The sequence below is a fragment of the Dreissena polymorpha genome, unplaced genomic scaffold (genome assembly GCF_020536995.1).
Source record: "Dreissena polymorpha isolate Duluth1 unplaced genomic scaffold, UMN_Dpol_1.0 chrUn007, whole genome shotgun sequence".
NCBI lineage: Eukaryota > Metazoa > Mollusca > Bivalvia > Myida > Dreissenidae > Dreissena > Dreissena polymorpha.
In genome coordinates, this window is record NW_026273321.1 from 490,317 (window position 1) to 516,030 (window position 25,714).

General features: G+C 37.3%; 2 protein-coding genes across 4 annotated transcripts in view; both read right to left on the bottom strand.

The window, feature by feature from the left end:
- Window positions 1-572, bottom strand: part of LOC127863391 (SH3 domain-binding protein 5-like) — a 69,356-nt gene extending 68,784 nt beyond the window's left edge. For both annotated transcript variants that reach the window (XR_008041042.1, XM_052402904.1), the window contains exon 1: window positions 482-572. Coding sequence is in view for 1 of the 2 variants with exons in the window: in XM_052402904.1 (XP_052258864.1) it covers window positions 482-559 (78 nt within the window). In the remaining variant the exon portion in view is untranslated. The remainder of the gene's footprint in view (window positions 1-481) is intronic.
- Window positions 573-10,356: 9,784 nt separating this feature from the next.
- LOC127863384 (dynein axonemal heavy chain 11-like) overlaps window positions 10,357-25,714 on the bottom strand; it is a 157,023-nt gene continuing 141,665 nt past the window's right edge. For both annotated transcript variants that reach the window (XM_052402895.1, XM_052402894.1), the window contains 10 exons: window positions 25,439-25,548; window positions 23,792-23,939; window positions 22,806-22,911; window positions 22,082-22,364; window positions 21,059-21,260; window positions 20,553-20,758; window positions 20,124-20,260; window positions 18,792-18,915; window positions 18,050-18,330; window positions 10,357-11,820 (listed from right to left, as the gene is read on the bottom strand). In XM_052402895.1, the coding sequence (XP_052258855.1) occupies window positions 11,361-11,820; window positions 18,050-18,330; window positions 18,792-18,915; window positions 20,124-20,260; window positions 20,553-20,758; window positions 21,059-21,260; window positions 22,082-22,364; window positions 22,806-22,911; window positions 23,792-23,939; window positions 25,439-25,548 (2,057 nt within the window). In that variant the 3' untranslated portion in view covers window positions 10,357-11,360. The remainder of the gene's footprint in view (window positions 11,821-18,049; window positions 18,331-18,791; window positions 18,916-20,123; window positions 20,261-20,552; window positions 20,759-21,058; window positions 21,261-22,081; window positions 22,365-22,805; window positions 22,912-23,791; window positions 23,940-25,438; window positions 25,549-25,714) is intronic.

Consider the following 25,714-nt stretch of genomic DNA (forward strand, 5'->3'; position numbering starts at 1 on the left):
CAATCCAGAAGGGGAATGTTCTAAATAACTCGTATACAGCACTGTTGCAGCCAACCGGGTTTCCTTCTCTGTGTGAAATGTTTAATATATGTAAAATATGTTAATGCAATCTTTAATTCTGTCATATAAACAAATATATAGTACTTTTTAATATGGGGTTAAGATTTTCTTTCAGAAATGTATATCCATTCATTACCTCCCCTGAATTTTGCAATTTTTATTCTATATTTAAACGTTTACTCTTTAACGTGTAGGGTACAAAGTGTATATTTTTGATTAGTATTCATTAATTATTTAAGAAAATGTATAATTTGCCATTGATTATGTTAACATTAAAAATATCTGGTGGTTGCTAGTTGATGATTATTGACTTGGTTTCGTCGATTTACATTTGCTTGAAAAGATTGTTGCTTATATTTAACAAGTCTCATGGCCGATCTGAAATATCCGCTTATTTAAATCAATTAAGTATAAAAAGCACCTGGATACGCGGATCTAAAGCTTCTTCTTCAAATTCTTTGATGTAAGAAGGTGACAGCCGACCTTCTACGGCGGCCATCTTTCCCTTAATGTTTTTGTTATTAGTCTCTAACCCAAACCGTCGACCGCATGACTTCACTTGTGGCAAATATTAAAGTTTGAATTTTCAGCAACTACTCAATTATTATTTGTGCTTTTATCATGAGGTAATAAAATAAAATAAAAGATCGGCAATATCAAAACGCTCTGTTATGTTTGAGATTAAAGATTTTTCCGTCTGCAAATAGGTTACAATACACGATTTAAAATGAAATTTCCAGTTTGTCTGCTCAAGAACTTCGTCACAATCTCCCGTTTGCGTTGTCGTTCTTTACACTCGCATACATGAATGTAATGGACTGTTACCGTCCACAGGTATTGGGCGCGTGGCCAAGTCACTTTAACACTAACAATATGTCATAAAGCAACTTTTTCATGAAAAAAATATTTAAAACAAGAAATATCTTTAAAAAAGATATACGGCGTTGATTGTGGTCGATGTTTATGAACGATCAAAAGTTATCTCTATGATATAAAAAGTAGCGGATGCCTTTTTTCTGCGCATTTCTTAGCTACATCACAAGCAAATCAATTACGGGGTGTTGCGCCAGATTTCGTGGCTTATTTTGCTTTATGCGATATAGACCAGTTCACGCGTGACGTCACGCGCACCTGCGTGTTTACATCCGGGCTATATTGGTAGTCAAAAGAAAGATACAATCAATGGGGAGAAATAGAGCGTGATCGGTTATATTTAAGCGATTATATTTAGATTTTATTTTTCAACATGCCAACAAGTTGTTTTACGTTACTGAAACAAATAAGATTGAACACAATGAATAAATAGATCAATTCCAAATAAAAAACATTAACAAATTAACCATAATGGTATTTGTCTGGGCAGGGACCTATACCCTGGTCCGGGAAAACTAACATGTTGACACATTAAATAAACATTTAATTAAATAAAATGCAATAGTTTTCATTTGATTGTTTGCATCAATCTTAAAATCGTTTAAGCCTTTGTATTCCTGTGTTTAATTGCCCCTTTGTTCTGCCTAATCCGATTATCTCGTTTTGATCAGATATTGTCCAGACCTAACTAACAACATGGTGTCATAAATAACACTAGGTGGCAGATGGCAGTCTGGTCATTAAACACAATTGATGATGCCACCATGTCTTCATTCTGGTAGTATTAAGTAACTAGGCATTTGGTTGAATAAATTTACCGCCGACATACTTAACAGTTGCTTAAATTAGATATGTAACGGTACCTATTGTACAAATTTGAAGTCTATAGATTATCGGAAATTGAACACAGTAAAGATACAAGCCCGTTTTATTTATAAAAAATAAAGTATTTATGAATTATACAATGTAAATAAAAAATATTTAACGTATTTAGCGGGCATCGGTTAATTATAAATACGTCATTCCGTATGAAGATGTAATGTTACGGCAATGCACGAAATACATCATAAAAACAAGAAATTACGTTTGACATCAATGGGGGTAAATAATAATGAAACAATATGTATATATTATATTATATATGTATATATATTATGTTGTGTGTGTTTGTGTGTGTTAAATGTTAGATAGTTGTCACTCATACTCGATCACTAGTAACGAGTTTACAAAATACATGAATACACAGTTCAAGTTGCATCATGTGAGGTTGTGTTTTTCAGTTGAATGTTAATATTCCTCAAGTCTTTCTCTAACAACACCCATCCAAATTAAAATTACATGTACATACCGTCATGAACTTCGCTTTTAATAGGACTTTGTAGTACGTTTATTTTCAATGAAAACTGACACATTCTAGCTATCACTATTTTTTTATTACTCTAGTTTACGCATGCAATTATTATAATTTTACAATTATATGTATCATTATTTTTATTGAAGCTTTTCTGCGAATAATTATACGGCTAATGCATATAGCTCTTTGTTGTGTCGAATTGTCTGTCGTTCAGTCTTCAGACAATCTTAATTACTTTGATGCTAATGACGCGTTCTTTTAAAATGCAAATAAATGTGTTAATGCATTATTTTGGCACTAAATATTATATTTGTTAAATATTATTTAGGTGTTGTTTTTTTTAGTTTCTTTCCGATTTATTGACTAAACAAGTCTCGTTATCCATATGCTTTGCGTTAGGTGTGAGCAATGCTTTTGACTACCAGTGCATTGCGCATGCGCGAAAATCAGGAATCAAAACAATAACAATGAACTGGCCTATTATTACTCAGATATCTATATTTACAGAATAGAAAAACACAAGAAACATGAAAATAAACGAGTGCATATAGGTCAGCCGGCAATACTCGAATCTTATTTAATTGCATAATTATAGTATAGTGAATTATTGTGCTCACAGGTGGTTAGCGTGTGGCTATGATATTAATTAGTGAAAACATCATTTTGAATGATAAATAATCATATTATAACGAAAAATTAACTTTTCTGAAAAAAAATATTTCACTATCAAATATATATATAACAAGGTATGCAACTCAAAATCAGCCCAAAGCGGGGTGCATCGCTTTGAACAGCCATATCTTCATCAATTTTGCAGCGATTTTCACGATCTCGGTCTTATTCAACGCAGAAATGAATTTCCTTTCTGGAAATGTATATGTCTTGCAATATTTTTACAAATGCTGGGTCAACTTTTAAGAAATAACACGATACACAACACGCATGACCCAGTTGACAGTGATCATGCTGTCTTTAAGACTGAAATCTTCACGGAGTAAAGGGCAACTTCCCTATAAAGTTCATGTAGTTCGATACCATAATTCAATAAAACGTATGAAAAAACATTATTACCGTTCTTGTCGTTACATTCTGCATCAAGACTAACTGTCCAGCGCCGTTTGAAACCTTTGTTTACATACATTTCAACTAACTGACATTTTAAACATACGAGTGATTTCATTGGTCCAATGCGGAGGTGTGTCTTTACAACTGGAGATTTCATTCATAAAGAATACATGATCACTGTCAACTGGGTCATGCGTGTTGTGTATCGTGTTATTTCTTAAAAGTTGACCCAGCATTTGTAAAAATATTGCAAGACATATACATTTCCAGAAAGGAAATTCATTTCTGCGTTGAATAAGACCGAGATCGTGAAAATCGCTGCAAAATTGATGAAGATATGGCTGTTCAAAGCGATGCACCCCGTTTTGGGCTGATTTTGAGTTGCATACCTTGTTATATATATATTTGATAGTGAAATATTTTTTTTCAGAAAAGTTAATTTTTCGTTATAATATGATTATTTATCATTCAAAATGATGTTTTCACTAATTAATATCATAGCCACACGCTAACCACCTGTGATTGTGCTCATGCTTAATAAACTGGTCTAAATGGATAAATATTTCTAATTAATTTTATCAAAATTGGTCCTGATCATGCAAATGTTGAAAACATATTAAAAATCGATGATTGACATACCACAATAATATCGCCGAATATCTTTATTTAGTATCTTTCTGATCAAAACAGACTTCAAGTGCACAAAGTTTACGAGACGGCGTTTATGTAAAGATTTCTGCAACTGACCGCAAACTGACCTTGATACCTTGCGGATTGGAATGCAATGCATTAAAGTTAGGTAACAATTCTGCTGCTGAAACGACGGCTTGTTTACGCCAACTGTACACGACCAAGGCAACAGCTGTGACTAAAATATTGATATATCGACAAAGCGACTAAACGAACTATTTACTCCATCAGACAAAAATAGCATAGATTCCAATTTTTTCCTTCAATGAAAAGATCGCAACCCATTCTGCCAACTACGGTGATGAACGGTATATAAACTATGACTTTCACAAACTGGCCGCGAATTGACCCGAAACCTCGCGGGTTGAAATGCAATGCAAGTAAGTCTAAATATGAGAATATAGCCTTTAGTATAAACGCTTTTGCGCTGGAAATTCTCTGAAAATAAAAGGTGAACGCACAAACTGTATTTATGTCGAAAATTGATTGTAAAACTTTTCTATCTATTGAGCCTTTTAATTAGAGATAAAATTGTTTCATGCAGTAAAACAGTGTTACAAAGACGCGGATATGTTTCCAATGTTCTGGTGTTATACTCAAATCAGCCAATGGAATAAATGAAGTGTATTCATTCGTACCTAGCCGCGGGAAATTTTATTTGAATATTATTGGACACTTACAAAGGTCAAGTCAGGGTGAAAAGCTGGCTTAATACAGCTTAAGCCGAAAAATCTGATATAATGTTAATATATATTATATCAGATTTTTTTATTTTTTTATTTTTATTTTTAAGACATATTGATAGTGTTAAAGTGACTCGGCCACGCGCCCAATACCTGTGTTACCGTCGTGCAAGAGATTGTCTTATTTCATAAGGACTCGCCCCTTATTTTTTAACGATTGCTGTGAAACCAAAAGCAAATTTTTAACAGATATCTTAGAAATTTTTAACTTGACCAATATTATAAAAAATCCTACATGTTTTAAAAAGGGCTGTACACCATCCCTATTAGATGTCATTCTGACAAACAGTAAAAAGCTATGTAATTAAACTTTAAATTTCTCAACTAGCATTAGTGACTTTCATAATATGATAAGCACTGTCATTAACAATACTGTTCCTAGGAATGAAAAACATAAAATTACATACAGGAGTTTCAAAAATTTCAATATTGAAGCATACAATGAAGACCTTTGTAATTTAAATATTGGCAGATATGCATGTGATTCGAAAAACTTAGATTCAGTGTACAGCACATTTGAAAATGATGTTGTTGAAATTATGAATAAACATGCTCCATTCAAACAATCATACAGAAAACCTGTTCAGCTACCTTATATGAATAAAGAATTAAGGAAATCTATATCTACAATAAAAAAATGTCTTTTCACAAATACTCTAAAGATTAAAGTTCAAAATCGTGGGAACAGTATGGAAAACACAGAAATCTTGTAAACAAATTGAAACGTAAATCTATAAATAACTATTTTCATGAAAGGTGTACTGGTGGCTGCAAATCTAAGGACTTTTGGGATACAATCAAGCCTTATATGTCAAATAAGTCAAAAAATAATCGGAGTAAAATTATATTGAATGAAAACCAAAAAACTTTGTCAGATAACAGTGAAGTAGCTGATATTTTCAATGACTTTTATATAAATGTTGGGAAAAATATTGGAAAAGATTTTATTTTTGATGAAAATAACCATCTTAGTATCAATAAAATTCTTGGACAGAATATCTCTCAAGATTGTTTTAATTTTTCGCACGTTAAACAATCCACAGTTTCAAGTATTTTAAAGAAATTTAATGCTAAAAAAGCTACCGGCATTGATAAAATATCTATTAAACTACTTAAATTAGGTTCGCAGTCACTGGTCCCTTTCTATACACATTTTATAGATAACTCTATTGATACCGGAATTTTTCCGGATATACTTAAGCAAGCACAGGTAACTCCAGTATACAAGAAAAACGACCCCCTTGAAAAGTCCAACTATAGACCTGTGAGCATCCTACCAGCTCCTTCAAAAAAAAAATGAAAAAGTTCTTGCAAATCAACTTACATTACATTTTGATAACATTTTCAATAAATTCTTATGTGCATTCAGAAAAGGGCATGGAAACCACTCTATTGAAACTTGTCGAGGATTGGAAATATGCATGAGACTCTAACCAATATGTCACTGCTGTTCTCATGGACCTATCGAAGGCCTTCGATTGCCTATCTCATGATATTCTCTTATGTATATTAAAATGTTACGACCTGTCCAAATCCTCTATTGACCTTTTAACATCTTACCTGTCCCATAAAAAACAACAAATCAAATTGGTAGCTCGGTAAGTTCATGGGCTCACATTATCAAGGGCATGCCACAGGGCTCTATACTTGGGCCTCTTCTATTTAATGAATTTATAAATGATATATTTTACTTCATTCATATGGGTACACTTTATAACTATGCAGACAACAACACACTTTCGTACTGTACCTCAAATTTTGTCAAAGTTTTACAAGAAGAGAGCAATATTCTAATAGATTGGTTTACTTTTAACTGTATGCAAGCCAATCACGACAAGTTTCAAGCCATGGCTGTAGGGAAAAGAACTTCTTCAAAAAATCCCTCTTTTAATATAAGAAATGCAAATATAAAATGTGATGATGTAGTCAAACTTCTTGGTGTAAACTTGGACTCCAACTTAAATTTTGATAATCATATTAGTAGTATATGCAGTAAGGCAGCGCAGCAACTTAATATCTTGAAAAGAATAGGGAAAAACCTCTGTCGCTTAAGTAGACTGACCATTTTTCATTCCTTTGTTCTATCAAATTTTAGTTTTTGCCCTCTAACTTGGCATTTTTGCTGTAAAAGTAATACAGATAAAATTGAATAAAAAGTTCGGTAGCAACATTTCCTGGCATGCGGCTCCAGTTCTGTGGAATTCTTTGCCAGAAAGCTTCAGAAAAGCAAGTAATTTTAATCAATTTAAGAGCTTTATTTCGCACTGGAATGGCAAAGAATGTAAATGCTCAGCATGCAACGTCACATAGGCGCGCATACCTGGCACACAGATCTGGAGCGGCATGCCACACTGTTTCTGTTGCTTTGTTATGGTTGCTGTAGCTATCCTTATTTTTATTTTTTTGCTTTTGTATCTTATTTTTGCTTTAGTATATTGGTTTGCTTTGTTCATTGGTTTCTTGTGCTGTCCTTATTTTTGTGCTTTATCTTATTTTTGCTTTAGAATATTGGTTTTGCCTGTGCCTGCTCATAGTTGTTTTGTTTGTCGCTATGTTACTTGTGCTCACAGCTGTTTTGTTTTTCGCAATGTTACTTGTTTTATGGTGAGAAAGCTGCTGATCAGTTCACCCCAAATCTGATTTGAGGTGATATTCGTTCTTAGATACATTTTATCTTGTCCCACTTTTGTGTTTCTTTTTGCGCTCAGTTTTTTAATTCCTAGCTCTTATTGCAGTTTTTAGTCCTATCCACAGGAATAGATCAGCAGCTTCCTTCACAGCTTTTAAACTTTCATATGTTTTATTTGTGTTTGTATATGCATATTGCTTTTGGTCTCAATTCATGCCTTATTACTTCCGGTACATTATACATAACCTTTTGCATTTGACTCTGCTGCTGGTCCAGCAAATCTATACACTTATATTTAACTGTTTTAAATATATTTAACCACATGCGTGCCATGATGATGATAGTACAATGTCTTTCATTTCCCCTTCTAGTGCAATACCAGCAGGAAAGTTAGAAATTTGTCAAGTAAATTAGATTGTATGCCTTAAACTGTATTGTTTGATGTTGTATTTGTATTTCTATATCCATGTAAATGTGTCTTTCTTATATCTAGCTTTTTTACCCTTGTTTTACTGTTTACATTTGTTGTATATTCGGTTCTGCAAAAGCTTTGCAGCTTATGTTATTTGTTACTGTCTTTGCCGACTCAAAATAAAATTTATTTGATTTGATTTGAACGATACACCCCTCATTATTATGCATTTGTTATGCATATAAGTGTAAAATTTGTGCGTAACATAAAAGAACACATTCAATAATATTTTGAAGAATCATTTTTCCTTTATTTTTTACTACAAACATTTTTTTAATCGACAATTTAATGGAAACTGAAATTTCACGAAAATGGTTTCATTTACATATTTTGAAAATCGATAACCCTTACGAAATGATACAATCTATTGTTTTTTTATTTACATACTTATATAGGGTCACTGTATCGATCCCAGAGGGTCCAAAGCGTTCCTAAATTTGTTTCGTCAGGATGGTCTTTTTTTCTTTTACCAGACGTCATTGGGCGTCCACTTCTTCGCATCTTATAATAGAAGTACGAAATGCGGTAAGAACAGTATGCTCCCATTTTTGTCCCTCACTGAACTGAATATTCAGTATGTGTATGGCTTTTGTCTTGAACTGATTATTCAGTATGGGTATTGCTTAAACCTTGAACTGAATATTCAGTATATGTATTGATTTGACATTGAACTGAATATTAGGTACGTGTATTGCAGTGACCTTGAACTGAATACTCAGTATGTGTATTAGCTGTGACATTGAACTGAATACTCAGTATGTGTATTGCTGTGACCTTGAACTGAATACTCAGTATGTGTATTGCTGTGACATTGAACTGAATACTCAGTATGTGCTGCTGTGAGATTGAATTGAATATTCAGTATATGTATTGATTTGACATTGAACTGAATATTCAGTATTTGTATTACTCCTACAGAAGATGAATCAGTGTGCATATAATTGTAATTTAGTGACTTAATGTATTAATTAAATCATATCTATAATATTACTGATTTTGATACAATAAAAACAGCTTTATACTATCCCTTAAATAATAATTTAATATAGAAATATACATTATTGTTACTTTTTTTCTAAATATATAAGCAGGTTAATACTTATCTTGTACTTATATGTATTATTAGCAAGCTGCCTGGCCAGAATCTTCTGATATTTGTTATATAATGGCTGCATACAGTTTTTAAACTTATGTTTTTACAAGCCGGCTGATTTCTAGCAAAATACATTACAGACTGGCTGCCTTTAACTAATTTATTACCCCCAGGCCAACTTTACTCATGTGGCTTTTGTTTATATGTGTTATGTGCTGGCCACCTTGCCAGTTTTTGCTTATATGCTGATATGTTACGAGCTGGACTTTTTGCTAATAAATGTGCTGGGTGCCTGACTGGCTTTAACTTAAGTGTTACGCACTGGCTGTTGAACCAGCTTTTACAAATTTATATGTTATTGCTGGATGCCTTGCTACATTTAAAATTATGTTACACACTGGGCCGCTTCAACTAATACTTATTCTATGTTTTAGGCTCTTGGTGTCTGGCTTGCTTTTAATTGTGTGTTTAGCACTGGCCAACTGCCTGGCTTTTAAAGGTATGTGTCTGCCTCATTTACACGCTAGATGTTACTTGTATGACTGTGTTAATCCATGGCTGCTTTGTCGGCTTGTGCTAACATGTGTTACATGCTCTTTGCTTGTACAAATGTGTGAACGGCTAAATACCTGGCTTACTTGTATGACGGTGTTAATCCATGGCTGCTTTGTCGGCTTGTGCTAACATGTGTTACATGCTCTTTGCTTGTACAAATGTGTGAACGGCTAAATACCTGGCTTGCTTTAACTAATATGTAAAGTACTAGCCAAGGCCCACCCTGCCCTAATATCCTTTGTCCCTGAATGAAGTTAATATGCATGTCTTCCCACCCTATGGCCAATTTTCTTATGCCCACCATCATCAGGAGTTTGAGATGGTGGTGGGGGCCTGACTTTTTTCCTTTGTTTCTTAAATTCTTTTTGAGTTAATATACTTGATCTCATATGTTCTTATATTTAAATCTAGCTATTTAAGACATGTAATGACATGTCTGTGAACAAATCTCTTTTTAATCATAACTGTTATTCTTAGTTAAACATCAAAGCTTTCCCTCTAATTATGTAAAAAAGAATATCATGTCTTGAATTGAACACAGGTCTTCTAGTCAACTGTGTTGATTTATTTAGAGGCTCTCAATAAATTACTGTAATATAACCTATTTGGTTGAGTTTGTGTAATTTGGCAACCTTTGCGCTGAGATACCACTGAACATCTTGCAGAAATATTTGCTATATCCTTTCTTCAGTTTTGCCTGAATTTGCCTTTGTACCACATGAGCCATGTTCTCGGAAAACTGATCTGAAGAACTTTTCACACATACATTAAGCCCTGTTTTCCCAGAATGAGGCACATATAGACTTCCATGAAACACAAAAGTACACTTTTTTAAAAATTTTATTACACAAAATAACACGTAATAAAGTAACTTGTTGCAAATATCTAAATTCACACTAATATCCTTTAACAATTCAATGAACTGGACGGAATGTTGTGAAAGGTCAAGCATTTCAAGTTTAGCTTTCTTACTAACATAATATTGGCACACAATAATCATGCTTCTACTGGTTTTTAAATCAATAACACAATAAATTACAATTCCACATAAGTATAAATACAACATTATAACATCATGAGTTATTCTGGATAACGTAATTAAACATTGAAGTATTATTCTCAAAAATTGTAAATAAAAAAAAAATATATCATGGTGTAATTGTTAAATAAACAGATTTTTAGAACATATGATAATCATATCGCAATATCAGCAGTCCATAGTTAAAATAAATTTAATTGAAAATACTAAAAAAACACATTATAAATGAATGTAAAAGTTCTTATGGTTATAATGTATTTTTATTCCTTTGGGCAAAACAGAAAAATGCGGGAATACAGTATCAAAGATATATTTTTGGTGAACCAACACAAATTAGTCAATAATCTCACAGCATTGTGGTAATATATTCAATACATGACTGAAACATTATGATGTCTTTTTGATGAGAAGTGAACCGAAAATCTTACATTGGCAGCAAGAAATCACAGAATTCATCAGCACAAAATGAAAACAAAAAAGCATAAAAACATCTTAAACATATTTAACATTCACCTCTGATTGTGTAATGTTCATACACCGCAACCCAACAAAACCCATGATTCATAAAATTCTTCTAAGTCTGGATCTAAGAGTCTCATTCCCAACATAGGGATTGGGATTGTTAAAATAGTCTCAAACAAATGTCATAAGTTCCTCCCACAAAATCAAATCTTTTTTATCTAGTGTCATAATAAATCAGGCGTTTGCCTATTATTTCTACAACTTCTTCTTTGTCAGAAATCCTGTTCCTCACATACGGCTCATTTGCAAATGTGTATTTTTTCTTCTATCTCTGGTCGGTATCAGCATCTGCCTCCACTTCCACCTGGGTAACAGGGTCCTCATGTGCCTGAGAGAAAGCCCTGGGCTCCTCTTCCTGTGACACATTCACCTCCTTATTGGAGCCCCTGAACACTTGGCCCTTTGACCCCTGTTTTGAGAGTCGCCCACCAGGGGAGGGGGCTGACCTTTCTTGCCCTTGAGGAGACCCTGCCTTTGGTGATGGGGTTTTCTTTCCTGGGCCAGGGGATGGCGTTTTCTGCTTTGCATTTCCATTTTCATTGAATGCAGGTAGGGATGGTGTTTTTCTTGGTGTGGTCTTTGTGGGGGTTTGGGATGGTGTTTTGCGGGTGGGTGTCTTTTTGCCTCCTTTTGTTTTTGCAGACTCTGGTTCATCTTCTTCCATGTGCCTCTCTCGTAGAAGGCCCAGACCAGGAGGAAGTGGGGGAGCCTTGGGACTCATCGGTCTGAAATACACATACGAAAATACCAGACATTTGTATACAAGATATATCAGTAAGTTTGATGAAAACGGGGTTCAATACATGTGTACAGTGTCATCCTAGATAAAACTGTGCAGTCTGCACAAGCATGACACTTTCTTATATTGTATTTTTCTTTGAAAGGAGTCTCTTCTCAGTCTCTTCTTCTCTTCAATAATTAACTTGTGCAGACTGCGAAGGCTGATCTGGGACAACACTTACTCACTTGGATGAAACCTCATTTTCCTAGCAGCCAAGCTTAAATAGGTATAACTGCAAGAAGTCCAGTAGAATTCTTGAAAACATAGTGAAATGCTTGATCTATTGAAGGCATAACAGAAGCTATTTGACTTTTTTTAGGGATGCAAGAGGTTAACCAGTTAACAGGTTAACCTACCGAAATGACCAGTTAACCGTATAACATTTTCGAGAAAAGATTAACCTGGAAAAAATATTTGGTTATGCTTTTTTCATGGAATAATTCGTACAATTTTACTTTTTGCGCGTGACATACTGCCAACTTGCGCTGGCAACTAGTTAGAACAACATGACGCACCATCGACGGTAATAATTAACGTGTCAACAATCAAAGTAATAAAGTAATAAATCAATACCTTTCTTATAACAAATAGGGGGTACGTTTTGATAACTGACACTATTGTTGTGTTTGACTCGCGAAAATTTAACTAGCGAACTGCGGGGAGTGGGAGCTATTAGCGAAGACGCAATTGACACGTTTATTGAACTCACAATAAAAAACAGTTGAGACATTGAATGACTTATTTTGATAGTTGTTAACACTGATTGCTCGCGAAAATACCGTGTTTATAAGTAACAATTTTATCAGGAATTGCATTCGTAGTTAAAATCTTGTCCAGTTAATGTCATTTTTGTTTATCAGAAATTAATATCATTATTATAATTTACGTTCAACGATTCCACAATTACTGTCCCATGCAAGTTTTATTTAAGAAAGTAAATTATTAACTTTACATTAATTAAAAATTAAACATCAATTAAAATAAGGGCTGTTTGTAAAACATGCATGCCCCCCATATGGGCTGTCAGTTGTAGTGGAAACCATTGTGTGATTACGTTTTTTGTCACTGTGACCTTGACCTTTGACCTAGTGATCTGAAAATCAATAGGGGTCATCTACCAGTCATGATAAATTGATCCAATTTGGGAGAGTCCACTAGGCATAAATGGGTTAAAGTTTTAGGAAAGAAAAATACAATTATATTTGACCTTTGACCTTGAAGGATGACCTTGACTTTTCACCACTCTAAATGTGCAGCTCAGTGAGATACACATGCATGCCAAATATGAAGTTGCTATCTTCAATATTGCAAAAGTAATCAAACTTTAACCAAGTTTAAAGTTTTTTGGACACACATACAATGAATGAAATATGGGCTGTCAGTTGTAGTGGCAGCCATTGTGTGAATACGTTTTTTGTCACTGTGACCTTGACCTTTGACCTAGTGACCTGAAAATCAATAGGGGTCATCTGCCCGTCATAATCAATTTACCTATGAAGTTTCATGATCCTAGGCCTAATTATTCTTGAGTTATCATCAGGAAACCATTTTACTGTTTCAAGTCACTGTGACCTTGACCTTTGACCTAGTGACCTGAAAATCAATAGAGGCCATCTGCCAGTCATGATCAATGTACCTATGAAGTTTCATGATCCTAGGCGTAAGCATTCTTGAGTCATAATCCGGAAACCATTTTACTATTTCGATTCACTATGACCTTGACCTTTGACCTAGTGACCTAAAAATAAGTAGGGGTCATCTGCCAGTCAATATCAATGTACCTATGAAGTTTCATGATCCTAGGCATAAGCATTCTTGAGTTATCATCCGAAAACAATTTTACTGTTTCGAGTCACTGTGACCTTGACCTTTGACCTAGTGACCTGAAAATCAATAGGGGTCATCTGCCAGTCATGATCAATGTTCCTATGAAGTTTCATGATCCTCGGCATAAGCATTCTTGAGTTATCATCCGGAGACCATTTTACTGTTTCGAGTCACTGTGACCTTGACCTTTGACCTAGTGACCTGAAAATCAATAGGGTTATCTGCCAGTCATGATCAATGTACCTATGAAGTTTCATGATCCAAGGCCTAAGCATTCTTGAGTTATCATCCGGAAACCGTTTTACTGTTTTGAGTCACTGTGACCTTGACCTTTGACCTAGTGACCTGAAAATCAATAGGGATCATCTCATTCATCTGCCAGTCATGATCAATGAACCCATGAAGTTTCATGATCCAAGGCCTAAGCGTTCTTGAGTTATCATCTGGAAACCACCTGGTGGACGGACCGACATGTGCAAAACAATATACCCCCTCTTCTTCGAAGGGGGGCATAAATATTAAAAAAAAACACAAAAAAAACCCGTTGAATTAGTATTTGTGTTATTGCTTAATATTTGCGCGCTAAGGTACGTTAACAAACATACGTAACTATCAGTATTTGCGATCACAATACTTGGTTACTTCGCTATAAAATAAATGTACTGATTATATAAAATATTCAACTTACATTTTGTTCAAAATTAATTTAATTTGCATTCCTGTCCTTTATTTTACCAGGGACCTATACAAACAATATAGGTCCCTGATTTTACCCACATTTTGTAATTGTATAATGAACATCAAACCATAATACTTTGGCTACAGACGCTAAAATGCAAACAACAATATGCAAATATGGAATAAGAAGATATGCGGATTCCTTGAACACACATGACCCACTTTACGTTGAATCAAAAGGGAAAAAACATTTCTATATTAACCTAATTTGAGATTCAAAAATTAAAAAGAAGGAACATACCATTTTTGTGAGCGAAACGACGCAAACGTTATATAAGCGGCCCAACCAAAAATAAGTTAATAACACGTGAAAATGAACATTGTGTAGTTCTTTAATTTTTTACTCCTTTGCATTTATGCAGGAAAAATAAATAAAATATATAGCAAACATTTACAAAATTATTAAAATAAATGATATAATACATTTTATTAAGAAACTGCCATGTTATCAAGGCAAGCGATTTTAATATGAAATGACTTTTACTTCTAAAGAGCAGTTCGAGCGGTATGACATTTTTTACGTACTTTAATCATTTTAACTACTTAAGGCATTTTGGTTAACCGGTTAATAACCAGTTATGGAAAAAGGTTAACCAGTTAATGATTTAATTAACCTCTTGCATCCCTACTTTTTTTCCAGACTTGAGTCTGCTTTTACACAAGGCCAAGAAAGAGACTCAGAAAAGGCTCAGAGTGTCTTACCTAGACCAACATGTACATGTAGGAGAGCTGTGAAGGCTCAGAGTGTCTTACCTAGACCAACAAATACCTGTAGGAGAGCTGTGAATGCTAAGAGTGTCCTATCTAGACCAACATGTACCTGTAGGAGCGCTGTGAAGGCTCAGAGTGTCCTATCTAGACCAACATGTACCTGTAGGAGCGCTGTGAAGGCTCAGGATGTCCTATATAGACTAACATGTACCTGTAGGAGAGCTGTGAAGGCTCAGTGTCCTTTCTAGGCCAACATGTACCTGTAGGAGAGATGTGAAGGCTCAGAGTGTCCTATCTAGACCAACATGTACCTGTAGGAGAGCTGTGAAGGCTCAGTGTCCTTTCTAGGCCAACATGTACATGTAGGAGAGATGTGAAGGCTCAGAGTGTCCTATCTAGACCAACATGTACCTGAAAGGGAGCTGTGAAGGCTCAGTGTCCTATCTAGACCAACATGTACCTGTAGGAGAGCTGTGAAGGCTCAGAGTGTCCTATCTAGACCAACATGTACCTGTAGGAGAGCTGTGAAGGCTCAGGATGTCCTATAAAGATCAACATGTACCTGTAGGAGAGCTGTGAAGGCTCAGGATGTCCTATATAGACCAACATGTACCTGTAGGAGAGCTGTGAAGGCTCAGAGTGTCCTATCTAGACCAACATGTACCTGTAGGAGAGCTGTACGGCTCAGAGTGTCCTATATAGACCAACATGTACCTGTAGGAGAGCTGTGAAGGCTCAGGATGTCCTTTCTAGACCAACATGTACCTGTAGGAGAGCTGTGAGGGCTCAGAGTGTCCTATCTAGACCAACATGTACCTGTAGGAGAGCTGTGAAGGCTCAGTGTGTCCTTTATAGACCAACATGTACCTGAAGGAGAGCTGTGAAGGCTCAGAGTGTCTTATCTAGACCAACATGTACCTGTAGGAGAGTTGTGAAGGCTCAGAGTGTCCTATCTAGACCAACATGTACCTGTAGGAGAGCTGTGAAGGCTTAGGATGTCCTATATAGACCAACATGTACCTGTAGGAGAGCTGTGAAGGCTCAGAGTGTCTTATCTAGACCAACATGTACCTGTAGGAGAGCTGTGAAGGCTCAGGATGTCCTATATAGACCAAAATGTACCTGTAGGAGCGCTGTGAAGGTTCAGATTGTCCTATCTAGACCAACATGTACCTGAAAGGGAGCTGTGAAGGCTCAGAATGTCCTATCTAGACCAACATGTACCTGTAGGAGAGCTGTGAAGACTTAGTGTCCTATCTAGACCAACATGTACCTGAAAGGAAGCTGTGAAGGCTCAGAGTGTCTTTCTAGACCAACATGTACCAGACGGAGAGCTGTGAAGGCTCAGGATGTCCTATCTAGACCAACATGTACCTGCAGGAGAGCTGTGAAGGCTCAGGATGTCTTATCTAGACCTACATTACCTGTAGGAGAGCTGTGAAGGCTCAAGGTGTCTTATCTAGACCAACATGTACCTGTAGGGGAGCTGTAAGGCTCAGAGTGTCCTATCTAGACCAAAATGTACCTGTAGGAGAGCTGTGAAGGCTCAGGATGTCCTATATAGACCAAAATGTACCTGCAGGAGAGCTGTGAAGGCTCAGAGTGTCTTATCAAGACCAAAATGTACCTGTAGGAGAGCTGTGAAGGCTCAGGATGTCCTATATAGACCAACATGTACCTGCAGGAGAGCTGTGAAGGCTCAGAGTGTCTTATCTAGACCAAAATGTACCTGTAGGAGAGCTGTGAAGGCTCAGAATGTCCTATATAGACCAACATATACCTGCAGGAGAGCTGTGAAGGCTCAGAGTGTCTTATCTAGACCAACATGCACCTGCAGGAGAGCTGTGAAGGCTCAGAGTGTCTTATCTAGACCAAAATGTACCTGTAGGAGAGCTGTGAAGGCTCAGGATGTCCTATATAGACCAACATGTAACTGAAGGAGCGCTGTGAAGGCTCAGAGTGTCTTATCTAGACCAAAATGTACCTGTTGGAGAGCTGTGAAGGCTCAGGATGTTCTATATAGACCAACATGTACCTGCAGGAGAGCTGTGAAGGCTCAGAGTGTCCTATCTAGACCAACATGTACCTGTAGGGGAGCTGTAAGGTTCAGAGTGTCCTATCTAGACCAACAAGTACCTGTAGGAGCGCTGTGAAGGCTCAGTGTCCTTTCTAGGCCAACATGTACATGTAGGAGAGCTGTGAAGGCTCAGGATGTCCTATCTAGACCAACATGTATCTGAAAGGGAGCTGTGAAGGCTCAGAGTGTCCTATCTAGACCAACATGTACCTGTAGGAGAGCTGTGAAGGCTCAGAGTGTCTTATTTAGACCAAAATGTACCTTTAGGAGAGCTGTGAAGGCTCAGGATGTCCTATATAGACCAACATGTACCTGTAGGAGAGCTGTGAAGGCTCAGAGTGTCTTATCTAGACCAACATGTACCTGTAGGAGAGCTGTGAAGTCTCAGATTGTCTTATCTAGACCAACATGTACCTGTAGGAGAGCTGTGAAGGCTCAGGATGTCCTATATAGACCAACATGTACCTGTAGGAGAGCTGTGAAGGGTCAGAGTGTCTTATCTAGACCAACATGTACCTGTAGGAGAGCTGTGAAGGTTCAGGATGTCCTATATAGACCAACATGTACCTGTAGGAGAGCTGTGAAGGCTCAGGATGTCCTTTCTAGACCAACATGTACCTGTAGGAGAGCTGTGAAGGCTCAGAGTGTCCTATCTAGACCAACATGTACCTGTAGGAGAGCTGTGAAGGCTCAGAGTGTCCTATCTAGACCAACATGTACATGTAGGAGAGCTGTGAAGGCTCAGTGTCCTTTCTAGACCAACATGTACCTGTAGGAGAGCTGTGAAGGCTCAGAATGTCCTATCTAGACCAACATGTACCTGTAGGAGAGCTGTGAAGGCTCAGAGTGTCCTATCTCTTCTGTGTCTGACTCCTCATCGGGTTCCAGCTCTTCCAGCTCCTCGTCGGCCTCCTCAGATTCTCCCTCAGACTCCTCGGCCATCAGGGCAGGCTGGCGCAAGTTTAGTAGGTATGAGCGTGACTTCCTTACGCCATCCTCAGGCAGACCTGCGTCCAGTACCAGGGCGACACGAGCCAGATACCAGGTGTCCACTGGGGGCGGGCAGTTGAGTTGCAGTTCTGTGATCTTGTATTGACGGCTCTGAATGATAGAATCTCTTATTGATTGTATGATGTAATCATAAAAGTCAAAATGAAAAATCACAATGCGCTTTCTCTAGTTACCTGGTATGATAATAAATATTTAAAAAATGCATGTATGATGTAATGTCATTCTTATAAAGTCAAACATATTTCTTTATTTAAACACGGCAAAACAAGATGATGCCCCTATAAATGCATATGCCTCTAGTGGAAGCCTTGTCCTTTTTTCATTGGCCTTTTTTTAATAAGTCTTGGTCTAAAAGTATGTCAATATCAATAACAATTGGATTACATTTTGATAACAAAAATGCACATCATAGCTTGATTTTATAACATGAAAAATATTAACTGTGTTATTTTATATTACTTACAAGTTCCATTGCTGCTATATTTTATTCAAGAATGATACACCATGTGGTATAATAAAATAATGGTGCATCAAATGTGAGATTGCCTTACCCTGTTCATGTAGACTGGACAGTTGTAGATCTTCTTACTCCTGTTTTCTTGAGTCTGTGGATCAGGGGACTCGGTGCGCAACACCGGCTTTAGGTAGATACTTGGAATGGCAAACAGGGACCCGCTGAAACAAGAATTTCACTCTTTGAAGAGCTGTGTTTTGGGGTCTGATAAACATAGAATGCAAGGTTTGTGTTGAATACAGATACATTTATTGAGTGGGGCTTAGAAAACTTAAACCACGAGCCTTGGCTTGTGGTTCAGATATTTGTGCTTAGTGACTACTTAATTTTTAACATAATAACTGTAGTAGAAACGTTGGTATAGAGATGTGCACGTTTACCATAAGCAACTTTTTAAGCACAAACGGGGGCATAATCATGCTAAATTGCATGGCAGTGTAATGTAATTTTGTCAGTAATCCTAACCTTCAAATGAATACCTGAAGAAGAAAAAGTTATACGGAGATGTTGCACATTTACCTTAACCAAATGCGCAGACACCAACATTTGGATGAGTAGTTTAGTTTGGACTATTGGGTGAATAGGCTAGCTGTATTTTGATCTTAAATGTGTCAAATTGACCATGAAGATGGCAATACAGTCCTTGCATGCAATACTAAGTTATATATAGTAATCTTTTGTGCCATGTTATTTGAAAATCTTTAAATATATGTTGCAAAAGGTGTAAAGAAAAACTGCACAGGCTAATTTGGGAAAACACACATGCATTAAGCCCCCTATTCAAAAAGCCAGACCCATTTAGATATGAGAACCATCCAAGCTGGACCTCTTACCTGGCATCAACAGTCATTGTCGTAATTACGTGGCGTCCATGAGACAGCCATTGTCGTACTTACGTGAAGTCCATGAGACAGTCGTAGGCGTACTTATATGGCATCCATGAGACAGTCATTGTCGTACTTACGTGGCATCCATGAGACAGTCATTGTTGTACTTACCTGGCATCAATGAGACAGTCGTCATACTTACATGGCATCCATGACACAGTCATTGTTGTACTTACGTGGCGTCCATGAGACAGTCATTTTCCTACTTACGTGGCGTCCATGAGACAGTCATTGTCGTACTTACGTGGCGTCCATGAGACAGTCATTGTCGTACTTATGTGGCGACCATGAGACAGTCGTAGGCATACTTACATGGCATCCATGAGACAGTCATTGTCTTACTTACGTGGCATCCATGAGACAGTCATTGTCGTACTTACATGGCGTCCATGAGACAGTCATTGTCGTACTTACATGGCATCCATGAGACAGTCATTGTCGTACTTACGTGGCATCCATAAAACAGTCATTGTCGTACTTACGTGGCATCCATGAGACAGTCGTTGTCGTAGTCCCAGGCTGCCCCCTGCAGGTGCACGTTGGTGATGAACATGCCGCCCTCGTCTACATCATACTCTGCAGTGTTGTCAGTGTCCAGTACCACACACTCAAACACAATCTGCAAACAAAAATTATGGTACAGAATCAGACTGATCTAGATGAATGGAGCGTTGAAGTTTATATTTGTTTAGAACATCCTTTATTAATTTTTTTAGTATAGACAAGAAAATGTGTACTATATTTCATGTATAATTTATACCCAATAAGGACTGAAAAGCTGAAAGGTGTATCATCTGTAAGTAATGTCCAGTAAGGAAATAAAAACAGACAAGTGTATGCACAATTTGATTTAACATTTCTACTATCAATAAACAATGAATACCAGACCAAATAAATATGAAGTCTCTTACATCTTCAATGCTACACTGGCTGACAACTGCCTTCTCCTGGCGCAGGGCAGTGAGCATGGCCTCTGGATTCACAAGTCCTCCCAGCCAGAGCTTGTTCAGTCGCCCGTGACCTATCACCGGGTTCTCTGTGATGCCATTATCAGTGTACGTGGGCACCATCCCACACTTCACAAAAGTCTGCAGCTGGCTGTAGCGCTTGGCAATGTCTGCAGTAGAGGCAAGTAGATGGGTGTAAGGGAATAAACATACTTATAAGAGATTCTGCAATTCTAACGTAACATAACTTCAAGAGTACTTGCCCATTTGATAAGAAATTTCACAGACTTTTCAAAAGAAAATATGAAGTGCTTTTTCTGGCTAATCGATATTTTTCATTTACTTTCCTTACATTAATAATTTAAAAAAGCATTTTTTCTCACTTGTTTAAGAAATTGATTATTTTGGGAAAAATATCAAACAATTAAAATGAGCACTATTCTTCAAAAAAGAAAACCAAACATGCATACCTTGTAGCCATGACACGAGGGAGTGCGTGGAGGGCTGTGAGTTGGGGTGTATCCACGACACAGGCACATGCTCCTCCTGCAGACTGAGTACAGAGGTCATGTGATCACGGGGCAGTGCCTCGGGGCCGCTCAGCAGCTGCTCCTGTAGCTGGCTGATCTGCTGGCGGATGTGACACAGCAGGGAGTTCAGCCATAGGCACTCCTGGGGGAGAAATAAATCAGGGGAGTTAGTTTTAACCTATTTATTTTAGCTAAATTGCATGGAACACCTAAGGCTTATTGAAATTTGGTGTTTATGTGGGAGATCTAAAGAACGCTCCCACAGTGGAACAGTATTTTGCAGACACACACAGACAAAGGGACATACATGTTTACTTCTTTTGCAAAATCATAGACTTAAATTCACAAAAAGATCGACAGTTTATATTGAGTAATGAGCTGATATGACTTGGGAAATGCACAAATGGTTATTATGCCAGGTGTAGCTTGTGCCAAGTCTGCGCAACCACTCTTGTCAGGAGCTACCCTGTCAACTATGAAGTAATTATTGTCCAATAATATGACATAAAAGCTTTCCAGAACAAGAGCCGTCACCATAGAATGACATATGCCCCCAAAAAACGCTTTTTCGAAGCCTAAACACAGACCCTAAGTTCAAGGTCAATGTAAAAGGGGTCAAAATTTGTGTGCTTATGGAAAGGCCTTGTCAATATACACATGCATACCAAATATGAAGGTTACATCTGAAGCAACATAGAAGTTATGAGCATTTTTCGAAACCTAAACGCAAAGTGTGATGGACTTTCAGACAGAGAGACAGACGGAAGGAAATGGGATCACTATATGCCCACCTTGGGGGCATAAAAAATAAAATCTGGAAGAAGAAAGAGTACCTGCAGTAAAACATATCCGAGAGTTTCCGTACCACATAAATGCTTATCCAAAGGAGAAAAAATACCTGCAGTTAAACATGTCCAAGAGTTTCCCAACTACATAAATGCTTATCTAAAAGAGACAGAGTACCTGCAGTAAAACATATCCAAGAGTTTCGGGCATCATGGTACTAGAGGCAGTGGCGATGCTGATCACACTGGGGCGATGGTACGGGAAATCATAGTCCCTTGTGGTAGCTATGTCCGGGACCTGACCGAGCTCCAGCAGGGGAGGCAACTCCTCAACACAGATGTCCAGCGCGGAACGCAGCCGCTTGACGTTGACCACGTGAGCCTGCGAAGTGGCAATATCTCCAGCCTCCATGTTCTGTGTCTCGAACATCTGGTCCATGTGCTGAATGAACTGGGTTGAGCTGACAAACACAAAGAGTGCATTGAGCATAATCTGTGTTCATTTACACATTAACAAGGATAATTCAAGTACTATTTTGATTGTAACATTAATAAACTGAATATTCAACAACTTCCATGAAATTCCTATTTTTGTAATGTTTGCTAAAGTTTAGTGATCATTTATAAAGCTAAAGTTGACATGAAATGAAAAACGCATATTTTCTTTTGTAACTCATGCAATATCACCCAGATTTGTTGAGAAGTGACACCTAGTGGGACACAATAGAGGTTGATCAGAGACGACACCTTCCGCCTTGATTTTTATGTTTGAAGAGACTCCCTTTAAAGTCAAAATTCCATAAAAGCTGAAAGAGGCCTTCCTGATTAAACTTGGATGACACTTTATGCACATGCAATAAGCCCAGTTTTCCCAGAACAAGCTTTATACATGTAGGACTCACCTAGCCACACAGGCCTCTCTCTCCACACTTGTATGAAGCTGCAGGGCCGCCAATGTGAAGTCCTCATCAACATTCTTCTCATACCACCACGCATACTCACTGGGCTCTGTGAATAATAGATAAAACATTGGATATAAGCACAGGGTGTCGTCCCTGATCAGCATAAGCAGACTTCAAAAGTTAATCTGGGAAGACACTTAAAGCAATGGGGTCTGTGGAAAATAGAAGCAAAATAATCTAAATACAGGATACCGAGATGTATTTGGTGTGATTACGCATTTATTTTAAACCTTGTGGTTTTCTTTTTGTCTTTCTGCAAACTGGCAATCAATACGTTTGAATACTGTGGACAACTGAAATATCACATGCAAGGACAATTTACCTATGTACCGTAAGAAAGGTTGATAAAAAAGAACTCCTTAATCATTATATGACATTACACTAAATGCTGCATTCTTGGAGAGAGTATATTTGTCAAATAAAACTGTTGCTTAGTGTTTTGCCATGGCAGCAGTACTCCTTGGTGGTTGATAAGCCTTGCTCTTGGAAAATGGGGCTTAATGCATGTGCATAAAAGTTGTATCATATTAGCCTGTGTACAGGCTAATATTAGACACTCTTTGAGTCCATTCAATCAGCCCCATTTTCCCAGAGCCAGTTCCATATACATGTATAATATCATCATCAGAAAGTAAGACAATTGTATTTTTTCGTTGATGGTTATATGAATAATATTTAAGTTTGTCAAGCGTTTCCTTTTTCCAGCAATACTATTCAGAGTTATCACATTGAAATCAAGCACATTGTCATTTATGTTTGTTAAGCCTTTTTAAAATTTTCATTGGAAAAAGTCACATTTTTTGTTATGTCATGACCTATAAATAATGGCATTATTTCCCAGCATCATTAACAGTCTGTTTCAAGGTAAAGACACATCCGGGAAACCATGTCTATCCTAACACTTAATCCTCAATACAAATACTTGCCAACATTGGCTGGGGGTGTAGGCACAGCCACAGTTCCCAGTACGAGTGTACCAGACGAGTCGGTGTAGATGTTGTGGAGAACATTCCTCACCAGAGCAATCACATAGTCCCGGTCAAACTCGCTGTAGGCTGTGTTCTCATAGACCACCTGCATGGCAACAATACATGCAAGATGACCATAGTGCATGCTATAGGAAACATAAATTGAGGACATACATAAATTATAAATACTTACATAAAAAACAAGCATAATTACATGTAACACTAAGTTAATTAAAACAAGAGCTTTGTCACAGACGTGACAAATACCCCCACATGCCGCATTGACACATAATATTTTGCATGTCGTCTTCACAAAAAACAGCGGACACCATGCTCAATTTTTAAAACGCAATTAGTGACCCCTTGACCTAGTTTTTGAACCAGAAAGGCCCGTGTTCAAACTTGTCCTAGAGATAATTTAGATATAACTTGTGACCAAGTTTGGTGAGGATTGGATAAAAACTACTTGAATTAGAGAGTGGACAACATGGTGAGCTTTAAAACGCACTAAGATACCCCGTGACCTAGTTTTTGACCCGGCATGACCCATATTCAAACTTGCCCTAGACATCATCTAGATACAACTTCTGACCAAGTTTGGTGAAGATTGGATGAAAACTACTTGAATTAGAGAGCGGACAATATGCTGAATGTTTAAAACGCACAACATGACCCCGTGACCTAGTTTTTGACCGGGCAAGGCCCATGTTCGAACTTGGCCTAGACATCATGTAGATACTACTTCTGACCAAGTTTGGTGAAGATCGGATAAAAACAACTTGAATTAGAGAGCGGACTCTTAATACGGACCAACCAACCGACAGACAAGTTCACTCCTATATACCCCCATAAACTTCGTTTGTGGGGGTATAAAAAAATACTTTGTGCACACCGTACTTATTGACAACGAATACAATGGGAAGATACAAGCTGAAAACCTTATGCAACTAGGTACATCAGAACCAAATATTGCTAGATTGATTTGTATGGATTCTTATTCTTTCTTATTAAACAATTGCAAACAAATAACTTCTGGCTCGATTCTTTTGCGGTTGAATGTTCACTTTTATTTAACTAGTTAAATACCTTATTGTTTATTATACAAGCTTGACAAAGAAGAAATAAATACCTCACAACGCCACATGTCATAATATGTAGCAGGAACATGGCATGCAATTATTTAGGAAAACTTCATTGAACATTTTTGTGTCTACAGATTCCCGACATCCGTAATGGGTCTAGTATACCCACTTTACTTGCAGTAGTTGTAAGGGTTGGACAGTTAATTAAGATGGAAGTTCTTATAGCACACACAGTCTGAAAGCATGCTGTGCATTACCTATGAAACACACTCTGGAAAAACTGGGCTTGATGCATGTTTGTAAAGTCCACACAAGCTAATCAGGGACAACATTTTCCACTTTTATGAAATTTTTCGTTTAACTGCAGTCTCTTCTTAGCAAAAATCAGTTAAAACGAAAAGTGTTGTCCCTGATAAGCATGTGCAGGCTGATAAGCCTAGACTCCACATGCTTGTCTCTGATGACACTTAATCCACACGCATTAAGCCCTATTTTCCCAGAATGCAGCTCATATACATGTCACCTGCGATATAAGTTGAGTGAGTTTCTGCTTGTCAGGTTCTCCTGTGGCGTCGTCTGCAGGGCGCAGCAGTCTGCTCAATACCAGCGAGATAGCCTGGCCCGTCTGCACACCTGAACATTGGAATAGAGACTTAGATTAGAACAAGACTAAAAAACACACTTTTGATTCATGGTCTGGGAAACGGGTTCTTAATGCATGTGCAGAAAGTGTTGAAACTTTCCGCCTGGACTGGATTTATCTTGAGAAGAGACTTCCTTTAATAGAAATATTCCATAA